Source organism: Salmo salar, chromosome ssa07 (assembly GCF_905237065.1).
Source record: "Salmo salar chromosome ssa07, Ssal_v3.1, whole genome shotgun sequence".
Taxonomy (NCBI): Eukaryota; Metazoa; Chordata; class Actinopteri; order Salmoniformes; family Salmonidae; genus Salmo; species Salmo salar.
This window is the reverse complement of record NC_059448.1, coordinates 9,417,897-9,430,922: the sequence shown is the minus strand read 5'-3', so window position 1 is coordinate 9,430,922 and position 13,026 is coordinate 9,417,897. Positions and strand designations below refer to the sequence as shown.

General features: G+C 42.3%; 1 protein-coding gene across 5 annotated transcripts in view; it reads left to right on the top strand.

Moving 5' to 3' along the window:
* The window catches only part of LOC106608544 (protocadherin-7), a 211,103-nt gene extending 205,837 nt beyond the window's left edge, over positions 1-5,266 (top strand). For 3 of the 5 annotated variants that reach the window (XM_014206502.2, XM_014206501.2, XM_014206500.2), the window contains exon 3: positions 571-5,266. In XM_014206502.2, coding sequence (XP_014061977.2) covers positions 571-1,052 — 482 coding nt within the window. In that variant the 3' untranslated portion in view covers positions 1,053-5,266. The remainder of the gene's footprint in view (positions 1-570) is intronic. The other 2 variants (XM_014206505.2, XM_014206503.2) reach the window with 1 other exon arrangement.
* The last annotated feature ends 7,760 nt before the right edge of the window (positions 5,267-13,026 follow it).

Genomic DNA, 13,026 nt, shown 5'->3' with positions numbered 1-13,026 from the left:
AGAGCTTGTTATCACAGTCTCTCTCACCTCCTGACATACAGTACAGCAGTGTAAGTCTACTCACACATACAGAGTAGATAGCACGTCATTAGACAATGGTCGAGGAGCACAACACAACGCCACATTTGGAAGTTTGACATTATTTCAGCTCCGGTTCACGTCACTTTTTTTTCAGTTTGAGGTGTTGTCGATGTTCGGTGCAGTGTTTATTTTTTTATGTGTATTTTTTTGGGTTTGTTTTGTTCATGTGGTACGTGTTCTGCATGAAAGCAAAATCAATTTTAGCAATTCAACCTGAATACATCTGTCAGTGATACAATTCCAATGCTAAAAAACATTAAGATGTGATGATAACACCATTTCTGAGAAAATGTACAGACTCACGCATCTAATGGAAGAAAAATAAACTTCCTGTTAACAAATTTCTTGCGACCACAACCCTCAACAAAGTGACAGGAATTGTTAGTGTGAAAGACTCAGCTTTTCTATTAATTATATATTAGTCCCGCTTTGGGGAAACAGAACACTTTCACTAATGAACCTTCTCTATTTTCCTTCTCTTCCCTCCAGACACCCGGACCTTGCCTGACGTAGCCATGACAGGCAAGTGCACCCGGGAATGCGACGAGTACGGCCACTCGGACTCCTGCTGGATGCCTGTGCGCACGTCGCCCGAGCGACGGCCCAAGACGACCACCACCCAACAACCAAAGCTTTCCACCTTCATGACCAGCGGCGGTAGCGGCAGCAACCCTCCCGAGCAGCAACAACAGCAGCATCCTGGCAGCCAGGAAGCCCTGGTCGCCATGGCCAACGGAGACCCCTCCTCTCACGTGATGCTGGGCAACGACCGCAACCGCAACTTGCTCAATAAGAAGATGGCCTCCTCCTCGTCCTCCTACGAAGCCTTCGGCTCGCCCAGCTTCAGCCCGCCGGGGGTCGAGGAGGGGGTGGTGGTGGGTCACCCCATCGAGGAGATCCCCCTGGCCCCCACCGGGGAATACAAACCCTCATCCTGTGGCACGCTCACCCGCCGGGAGGTCTACCTGTGAGGGGGGCGGTGGAGCTAGCGCCACGGTACGCATGGTTCTAACAACAAACAACAACAACTATAGTAGGCAACCACGACGACAACAACTGAAGACACTTTTTACTGTACCAGACCGACCTTAACTGAGTAGACTAGGTCCAAGGATAACCCTTCTCCAAGACAACAACAAACATCAAAAACAACAACGTGAAACAATGCTAAAATCAACGTGGATACAAAGATAATCCCTTTTTGAAATTCAGATTCTGACCTTATCTTGCAAGAGGAAGAGGAGGATGGGGCTATTGGTGGGACTTGAAGCGAGACATTGGATAACTGCTGCCGGCCGGCGAGTCGGGCCAATGGGAACATTACTGCTGCCTGATGATCACCACTGTACAATTACCAACTCATTTCCATAAAACATGCATGCATTATCTCTCCCTGACCCCACCACCTCCCAAAGACTGTACTGTACAAAAGAGGACATTCCTTTTTCCCCTATCTTTTTCTATAACTTGAGTGTGACAATGAAACGTCTGACAGAGGACCGATGTCATGCCTTTTGGGGACTTAGTGACACTCCCACCCTGATGCAAATGTCATATACATTCAGTAATGTGTCACGTAACACGTCACGTGTCATGACCCCCCCCCCTCCCCCCGTGCTACCCACTCTTGATCCCGTCATTTCAACAGCTTGTGATATAAAGTTGCGTTCCTCCAAAACACAACCAAACAACAACAGACTGTGAAAGCTACTAGCATGGCATCATAGATCATAACACTTGGGAAAGACTAAGCTTTAACTTTCTGTCCTGTGGATAAGACGGTGTGTATCGCCTCATTCGTGGCAGAATATCATTGACAAATGGAGGAGTCAATACGGTTGGCAATGTCCTAACCATAGGATGCATGATGAATGTGTGATGAACTGATGTCCAAGTATGCTGATATACGAGTGTGCTCACTTTGTCTCTCTCATAGACACTAACACAAGTGTACATTGTACATATACATCGATTCAGACCCTTTGACCTTTAAAGCTCACTTGTCCCTCTACCTTTCTCTGTCTCTCTTTCTCTGTCTTTGGGTGGCCTGAGAGTTGAAGACTAAATCCGCCCTTCCAGATGTAAGTTTCTATCTAGAGCCAATCTGAACTGGCTGTCGTTCTTTGCTTGAATTGTGTAATATGTGTACGTGGTTGTGCATACTGTATCACCCCCGGAAAATATTGATTCCTGTTCAGATGAAAGTTATAAAGCTGATTATGGTTTCTCTTGCCCACATAGACAAGCAGACACAAAGCAACACACAGCAAGCATGTCATGGTTACACTTTAGGTGAGTTAGTTGAGGGAAGTGCTGGGTATGTAAAAGTAAACACGACAGGGTAGGTTGAGCCGGTCTAGTAAAGCTATGTGGCGAGGCTTTGCCGTGACATTTATTTTGTGTTAGCGTGTGTGCTAGATTGAACAGTACATGCCATATGGTACACGACACTGACACGACACACTATCTATCGTATAATAGTAAGCATAGTACACTCTAAGTCCATGTCCACCTTCCCATAAATGGAGATGTCACTAATGGCAGAAGTACATTTTCATATTGACACAGACAGACATCTTTTGAGCACGAATGTAAGAATCTGCTCAATGAAGTACAATCAAAAATACCTACTGATGTACAGTCACAAAAAGGTGTGTGAAAATACAATGGTTTAACATTGTACCTTACAAGTTAGTATGAGCGAGAAACCAAAACATAGGGAATACAAACTGGCATATGGATTCATAATTTATCAGAGAGTAACTACAATACCACATAGAAATAGCTTTCGGTAGTTATGTTGCTTTAAATACATACGTGTAAATGTATAGTGAGAGTATAGGTTGAATTGAGCATGGGCACAACATGTAGGAGAACATCTGTTCTAGTTTGGACTGACACTTACAACCATGTGCACACACATAATATGAAGATATTGTGCCTCCTTACCCATCGCAAGTTGTGTTTTTCCGCCGGTACTGTAAGTAGGCACAAGGTCTTGCCGCCATAACTGAGAAAAATAATATCAGATGCAATGGAAACCCTTGTATATGTTAGCTAACCCTTTGGTTCAAAACAGCTGCTATTTGGCAGTCCACCAATCTGTAGTCTGTAAGTACTACTTGTCGTTCGAAGAAGCGCTCCTATGCTTATAAACTGTATACATAAATATGTACTTTTTACTGCATGTTTAAAGGGAATTTACTTCACTTAATAAGGAGAAAAAAATGTAAAAGAAAAATGTACAAAAAAATTCCTTAACCTGTGAACATGGAGGTCCATCTTGTTGCTTGCTTTTGTTATACCTAACAGACATTAGCCATGTAGTACAATTAATAAGTATATCAGTTTGAGGAGGAAGAAATGTATGTTTATTTAGCATATTTCTTTCATGTTCCATCATATTTTGTTGATTGTTGGTTTGTTTTGTTCCTTTCAGACACCTTTTCACAGCGTTCCCCAATTCCATTGAACAGTAAACCCTACAGTAAACCCTACAGTAAACCCTACAGTGATAACATAAATTCAGTTGAGGTAGTGCTACCCTATCCTGTGTCATCACCTGGAAAAGTCTGACGTACATAATACAGTGAGACGATTCGCAACTTTCTACCGGCATGGCATTTCTGGTTAATTTCTCCCTCTTTTTTTTTGGTATTTGATATACAATAACAATCAGAACCTTGGAAATGATCATCATTATGTATTTTATTAGTTTTTTCTCTTTTTCTCTTTTCTGGTGCAACTTTGTATATTTAGAGTGCTTCTGTAAAAAAAGAAAAATGTAAAAAAAAAACTAAACTGTAGAGTGAATGCAAAATATGCAATTGTGCCTTTTTATACCGATTGGTATGATTCAATGTTGGTTTGGAATGGTACAAAACCAATTATGCTGACATGCTTTCTAAAAGTAGTGGGGATGATATTATAGTCCAATTTTAAATACCTCCTGAGGAACAATCCAGTTACTTTCTGTCTTCTCGGGATGTGACCAGTCAAATGTTTGTAAGCCTGTTGACACAGTGTGGTACAATGATGTGGAGTGGCTATTGGATGGGTCTCAACGTGGAACGTTCAAGGTATTAATATCCATTCCTAGCATAGTGTACTTTCATAACCAAATTACTACTTTTTGTACTGCTTAATACTAGTAATAATGATGACGTAATGGAAAAATGAAATATCCTATTGCTACGGTGTTCTGCTGATGTACATGTTCAGTGCGACAACCTTATGTGCATGCAACAACTCTCCTGGATTGAACACATTGAGTGTAGTAGAAGAAACGCTTGGAGACATTTGACAGTTCAGGACGCGAGGAAGCCAATAAATGCTAAATGCAGAGGTTGGAAAAGTGAGGAGTAAAAAAATAAAAAATAAAAAAAATGCTGCAAGGTCGAGATGCTGACAGAATGCACACCTCAGGACATAAAGCAACCCCTAAAACACATTTACAACACATGCATTACCAAAAAAAACTCAACACATTCACAAATTCGACAAAGCATGGTGCGTTACAACACTGGAAACAAGAAAGAAGTTGTGTAGTGGGTTCTCATTGTGTTATACTTTCAGTGAACATAAAGGAAATTGCATGTCTGTGTTTCTAGAAAGACTGAGAAAGTTCTATATAGAGAGGTAAGTGTTAAAATAAGCTTTTTTGATTGTCAAAAAATGCAACTCTTTACTCAAACATTCAATAGGCTACTTGTGCTTACTTGTAAATGTACAATATTATCTGATAGAAAAGAAACAGGGACAATATCAAATGGTTCCTTCCTTGACCTGGTAATCCACAGATGAGTCAAGTTTGGTTTTTAGAAGAAAAACAGAATAAAATGTATCATATTTTTGCTACCTGAGGTGAATGTTTAGTCAGATCTCTCTCCTATTCGTTGTTGAGCATTCACAGTCTGTGATGAGATTTGTAATATTAACTATAAACTATTTGTCCTGCGACTTGGATGTTGATATAGAAATTGAGTAAACAGTTTATCATTGTTTAATTAAGTATGAGTCACTATGCACGCAGCTTAGCTGAACATGGCAAAATGTATTGAACGCAAGTCAACTTCTATTTATGAAATATTTTACATAATTTAATTTGCTTTTGTACAGGTTTCTGTAAATAAATTGCTTGTAATTTTTGTCTCTGCAGAAATTAAAATATAACATGGTAAAACTATATTGTACTAACTCCTTTATTGATTTGAATGAGTTGTACGCTTCGTTTTTATACGGCTGGGAATTGCCAGTGACCTCACAATACGATATTATCACATTACGTAAAGTGGATACGATAGGTATTGCTATTCTCACTATTCTCTCATTCTATATGTTTTGCGACTCGATACTGTGATTTTACTGCGATTTGATGTTCCAAACATATTGCTCACCATACGTCTGCTGCAGAGGGACAAGAGAGAGCCATGAGAAAACAAATTTGATCAGTCATGGAAATAAAAGTTCTGAAAACAAATTGGCTCCCTAGATGGAGAAAAGCTAGGAGGTTTTGGTGTGGAGTTTTGGGGCAGGTACAGCTAACTAGCACTAATATTATATTGTGATTTTGTCAAAACGACATGATATATCAGCAAAAATAATATCCCGATATGTACTGTAGTGATTTTCCCCCATCACTATGTTTTCACACAAGCCGTTAGTCAACCACTAAATATATTGACATTTATATAATTATCAATGATTTTCTTTCTTCTCCAAAACCCCACAGTAGACTACCACTGCTTCTTGCAACACATACTGTACCCCACCACCACTATACTAGAGTCCTGTTACACCATCACCACCACTATACTAGAGTCCTGTTACACCATCACCACCACTATACTAGTGCCCTGTTACCCCATCACCACCACTATACTAGTGCCCTGTTACCCCATCACCACCACTATACTCGTGCCCTGTTACCCCATCACCACCACTATACTAGTGTCCTGTTACACCATCACCACCACTATACTAGTGTCCTGTTACCCCATCACCACCACTATACTAGTGCGCTGTTACCCCATCACCACCACTATACTAGTGTCCTGTTACACCATCACCACCACTATACTAGTGCCCTGTTACCCCATCACCACCACTATACTAGTGTCCTGTTACACCATCACCACCACTATACTAGTGTCCTGTTACCCCATCACCACCACTATACTAGTGTCCTGTTACCCCATCACCACTACTATACTAATGTCCTGTTACCCCATCACCACCACTATACTTGTGTCCTGTTACCACCATAGCCACCACAATACTAGTGTCCTGTTACACCATCACCACCACTATACTAGTGTCCTGTTACCCCCATCTCCACCACTATACTAGTGTCCTGTTACCCCATCAACACCACCACTATACTAGTGCCCTGTTACCCCATCACCACCACTATACTAGTGTCCTGTTACCCCATCACTACCACTATACTAGTGTCATGTTACCCCATCACCACCACTATACTAGTGTCCTGTTACCCCATCACCACCACTATACTAGTGTCCTGTTACCCCATCACCACCACTATACTAGTGTCCTGTTACACCATCACCACCACTATACTAGTGTCCTGTTACCCCATCACCACCACTTTACTAGTGTCCTGTTACCCCATCACCACCACTATACTGGTGTCCTGTTACCCCCATCACCACCACTATACTAGTGTCCTGTTACCCCATCTCCACCACTATACTAGTGTCCTGTTACCCCCATCACCACCACTATACTAGTGTCCTGTTACCCCATCACCACCACTATACTAGTGTCCTGTTACCCCATAACCACCACTGTACCAGTGTCCTGTTACCCCCATCACCACCACTATGCTAGTGTCCTGTTACCCCATCACCACCACTATACTAGTGCCCTGTTACCCCATCACCACCACTATACTAGTGTCCTGTTACACCATCACCACCACTATACTAGTGTCATGTTACCCCATCACCACCACTATACTAGTGTCCTGTTACACCATCACCACCACTATACTAGTGTCCTGTTACCCATCACCACCACTATACTAGTGTCCTGTTACCCCATCACCACTACTATACTAATGTCCTGTTACCCCATCACCACCACTATACTAGTGTCATGTTACCCCATCACCACCACTATACTAGTGTCCTGTTACACCATCACCACCACTATACTAGTGTCCTGTTACCCCATCACCACCACTATACTAGTGTCCTGTTACCCCATCACCACCACTATACTAGTGTCCTGTTACCCCATCACCACCACTATACTAGTGTCCTGTTACCCCATCACCACCACTATACTAGTGTCCTTTTACCCCATCACCACCACTATACTAGTGTCATGTTACCCCATCACCACCACTATACTAGTGTCCTGTTACACCATCACCACCACTATACTAGTGTCATGTTACCCCATCACCACCACTATACTAGTGTCCTGTTACACCATCACCACCACTATACTAGTGTCCTGTTACCACCACCACTGTACCAGTGTCCTGTTACCACCACCACTGTACCAGTGTCCTGTTACCACCATCACCACCACTATACTAGTGTCCTGTTATCCCATTAAAAATAAATATAGGAGCAAAATATCCTCAAGGGAAAAATGTAATGTTATAGTGGAGTTAAACACTGACCTTTTTCCACCCATGGCAGCTGTGTGTGTGTGTGTGTGTGTGTGGTGTCTTGTACAGGCTGCTAGTGCTATCTTTCCCATACGTCTAGGTGATGTATGAGGCGATTACAGGCCAGGTAATTAGGGATCCACTCTCATCCCCTACGCTCTGATTAGCACAGCCAACCCACCAAACCCCAGCACCACTAATGGTGTCTTAATAGAACACTACAATGCATTGTAAAATTACATATCCAAAGTGAAATCATTTTCAAAAACTTTTTCTCTCTCAAGTCCCACAGGGATCTTGCACACATACCCCATCACCACCAGTGGTGTGATAAAAATAAAAAAAACTGTTATGTTCAGGGGTTTTTATGATCCGTGTGATTACTCATAGATAGGAATAGTTTTTCTCTGCGTTGTTATGTGTAAATCTTCACCCTTTTCTGATCATTATTTGTCTGTCTAGATTTAATTGAAATCTCTTTTCAAATAATATATTTTCCCAAAATGTTGTGCTTGTGCTCATATGAATATAGGCCAATTTTTGGTTTAAATTATGTTGAAATGCTAATTACATTTGTTATACTCGCTGTGTGAAGCATTAGAATTGCCTGACATGGAATAATCAGCTGGAAAATATAAATGTTCTATCCTGGGAATGGGAAATTAAGACAAATTAGAATGAATGTGAAAGGTAATTAATGTTGAGGCAATTCATTTCAATGCATTGTTGTGGAAGATTATTTCTATGAATTAAACAGGGATTTGAATGTTAACAAAGTCATGCATAATGTACAGAGGTATAGTTTGCATTTATGGATCACCCCCCCAAAAAAACCACAATCCCAGAAAACTAAATGTTCATCACATACAGTCTGTCAACGCCTAAACGCAGGGAGCACTGAAATCCTGTGGTGTAAACAAACTATTCTCTATTTTTTTGCCATATTTTTTTCAAAATAAGATTTCATAACTGTTGATTGTTTCCCTGGTGATCAATTAGGGAGGGAGATGGTGGCCTTGGAAGGCAATTTGGTCTTCAAAAAAGAGAAGAGAGAGAGACAGAGAGAGAGATCAAAACAAAGAGAGCCAAAGCCAGAATACGTAAGCTAATTGATGACATCATTGATCTCACAGTGCAAACTAGGACGTTCAGAAATTAATTTCACTCCCATTCAAATCCAATGGAGCAGACTAATGACCCAGAATCTTATCAGAAAAATCAATTCAACCATAAAACGGATAGGACTTGCAAGATAATATCCCCTAAAGGTTTTTGTCTTTACATTTTTCTGGTAAGGTCATAAATATAATAATATGGTGTATATACATATATACACACACACTGTATATATACCGTCGAGTGTATAAAACACCTTCCTAATGTTAAGTCCCCCCCACCAGGCACCTACTACCATACCCTGTTCAAATGCACTTCAATATTTTGTTACGCCCATTCACCCTCTGAATGGCACACACACACACACAATCCATGTATCAATTATCTCAAGGCTTAAAAGTTGTTATTTAACCTGTCGACTCCCCTTCATCTACACTGATTGAAGTGGATTTAACAAGTGACATCAATAAGGGATCAGAGCTTTCACCTGGATTCACCTGGTCAGTCGATGTCATGGAAAGAGCTGGTGTTCATAATGTTTTGTTTAACAACTTCGGAAAGTATTCAGACCCCTAGACTTTTTCCACATTTTGTTATGTTACCGCTTTATTCTAAAATTGATTAAAACATTTTTTTTCATCAATCTACACACAATATCCCATAATGACAAAGCAAAAACATATTTTTTGACATTTTTGCTAATTTATTAAAAACAAAAAATATAAATATCAAATGTACATTAGTATTCAGACTCTTTACTCAGTACTTTGTTGCAGCACCTTTGGCAGCAATTACAACCTTGAGTCTTCTTGGGTATGATGCTACAAACTTGACACACCTGTATTTGGGGAGTTACTCCCATTCTTCTCTACAGAACTTCTCAAGCTCTGTCAGGTTGGATGGGGAGCATTGCTGCACAGCTATTTTCAGGTCTCTCCAGAGATGTTTGATCAAGTTCAAGTTTAAGTCCGGGCTCTGGATGGGCCACTCAAGGATATACAGAGACTTGTCCCGAAGCCATTCCTGCATTGTCTTGGCTGTGTGTTTAGGGTCATTGTCCTGTCGGAAGGTGAACCTTCACCCCAGTCTGAGGTCCTGAATCAGGTTTTCATCAAGGATCTCTCTGTACTTTGCTCCATTCATCTTTGCCTCGATTCTGACTAGTCTCCCAATCCCTGCCGCTGATAAACATCCCCACAGAATGATGCTGCCACCACCATGCTTCACCGTAGGGATGGTGCCAGGTTTCCTCCAGACGTGACACTTGGCATTCAGGCCAAAGAGTTGAATCTTAGTTTAATCAGACCAGAGAATCTTGTTTCTCATGGTCTGAGAGTCTTTAGGTGCCTTTTAGCAAACTCCAAGATGGCTGTCATGTGCCTTTTACTGAGGAGTGGCTTCTGTCTAGCCACTACCATAAAGGCCTGATTGGTGGAGTGCTGCAGAGATGGTTATCCTTCTGGAAGTTTCTCCCATCTCCACAGAGGAACAGGCAGCCAGGACGAAGAAGAGTCTTGGTGGGTCCAAACTTCTTCTATTTAAGAATGATGGAGGCCACTGTGTTCTTGGAGACCTTCAATGCTGCAGAAATGTTTTGGTAGCCTTCCCCAGATCTGTGCCTCGACACAATCCTGTCTCGGAGATCTACGGACAATTCCTTCAAACTCATGGCTTTGTTTTTGCTCTGTCAACTGTGGGACCTTATATAGACAGGTGTATGCCTTTCCATATCAAGTCCAATCATTTAAATTTACCACAATTGGACTCCAATCACTTTGTAGAAACATCTCAAGGATGATCAATGGAAACAGGATGCACCTGAGCTCAATTTTGAGTCTCATAGCAAAGGGTTACGAATACTTATGTAAATGTGCAAAAAATTCTAAAAACCTGTTTTTGCCTTGTCATTATGGGGTATTGTGATGTCATTATGGGGTATTGTGATGTCATTATGGGGTATTGTGATGTCATTATGTGGTATTGTGATGTCATTATGGGGTATTGTGTATAGATTGCTGAGTATTTGAAAAAAAATAAATAGAATAAGGCTGTAACGTAACAAAATGTGGAAAAAGTCAAGTGGTCTGAATACTTACCGTAGGCACTGTATGCCATGTATCAGACACTTTAAAAAGCGATTTACAGTCATGCGTGCATACATTTTACATAATCAAACCGACTACCCTGGCATTACAAGCGCCTTGCTCTACCAACTGAGCTTCCATGGTGTCACGCATGTGTGTAGAAATGGACCAAGGCGCAGCGTGAGTATCGTTCCACATCTTTATTATATTGTGAAACTTAGCCAAACAATAAACTATAACCAAAGCACAAATCATGACAACAGCGGTGCAACATGCACTAACTCCCACAAACACAGGTGGGGAAAAACAAGTACTTAAATATGATCCCAAATTAGAGACAACGATGACCAGCTGCCTCTAATTGGGAATCATACAAAAAAACCAACATAGAAAAAAGAAACTAGAACACAACATAGAAAAAAGAAACTAGAGCACAACATAGAAAAAGAAACTAGATAAACCCCCCCAGTCACGCCCTGACCTACTCTACCATAGAAAATAAGAGCACTCTATAGTCAGGACGTGACACATGGAGTAACAGTTAGTGCTTTGTTAAATACATATTTATTTCACATTTATTTTATGGATGCACTGAGAGATTGAGAGCAAACTGTTATGTGTTCTGGAATGAACAAATAAACAACATCATAAGAAAACTCCTGCAATAACTTTGATTTAATTGTGATCATATAAATTCTATCAGGGTTTATTTCACTGGCTATCACACCCCGAGGATGATGTCATTATGGCTTCACAGCGAGGACAGACAAACTGTAATGCACTCAAGGGGCAAGTCAAACTCACACTCACCAAATACACGTCACTCACTGAAAAAAAGTTTTCTTTGAATCTGAGAAATGTTTCTAGACTTACATTCTCAATGGATTTGTGTGTGTGTGTGTGTGTGTGTGTGTGTGTGTGTGTGTGTGTGTGTGTGTGCGCGCGTGCATGTGTGTGTGTATGTGTGCGCGTGTGTGTGTGCGCGTATGGCTGTGTGCGTACGTGTGTTGTGCATTCCTGACACGCTTTTTATCTAATGAAAAGGCCAATCCCACCCATCAATCATTTTGCACTTGATCCTATCCGACTACGGACAGCTCTCTGTTGCAAAATGGAGCGGCGGAAAGGGCAGGGGTCAGGTATGACAGTTGTGAGAGATGACGGTCCGGGATGAAGATGACCTGATCACCTAAGGTCACACAGAGGTCACTGATCACATGATCACTGATGACATCTCTCCCACTGGCCCATCCGTTAGCTCAATCAGCCACCATGGTGGAAAGAGGGATTGAGGGAGGGAGTTGTCATTACAGGGGAGGAGGGAGGGAGTTGTCATTACAGGGGAGGTGGGAGGGAGTTGTCATTACAGGGGAGGAGGGAGGGAGTTGTCATTACAGGGGAGGAGGGAGTTCTCATTACAGGGGAGGAGGGAGGGAGTTGTCATTACAGGGGAGGAGGGAGGGAGTTCTCATTACAGGGGAGGAGGGAGGGGGTTTTCATTTCAGGGGAGGAGGGAGAGAGTTGTCATTACAGGGGAGGAGGGAGGGTGTTGTCATTACAGGGGAGGAGGGAGGGAGTTGTCATTACAGGGGAGGAGGGAGGGAGTTGTCATTACAGGGGAGGAGGGAGGGAGTTGTCATTACAGGGGAGAAGGGAGGGAGTTCTCATTACAGGGGAGGAGGGAGGGAGTTCTCATTACAGGGGAGGAGGGAGGGAGTTCTCATTACAGGGGAGGAGGGAGTTCTCATTACAGGGGAGGAGGGAGGGAGTTTTCATTACAGGGGAGGAGGGAGGGAGTTGTCATTACAGGGGAGGAGGGAGGGAGTTGTCATTACATGGGAGGAGGGAGGGAGTCGTCATTACAGGGGAGGAGGGAGGGAGTCGTCATTACAGGGGAGGAGGGAGGGAGTTGTCATTACAGGGGAGAAGGGAGGGAGTTCTCATTACACGGGAGGAGGGAGGGAGTTCTCATTACAGGGGAGGAGGGAGGGAGTTGTCATTACAGGGGAGGAGGGAGGGAGTTGTCATTACAGGGGAGGAGGGAGGGATACAGGCCCCATTAGGCAGACGATCACAACCACCTCCATCCCAGGCCCAGAGCAATTT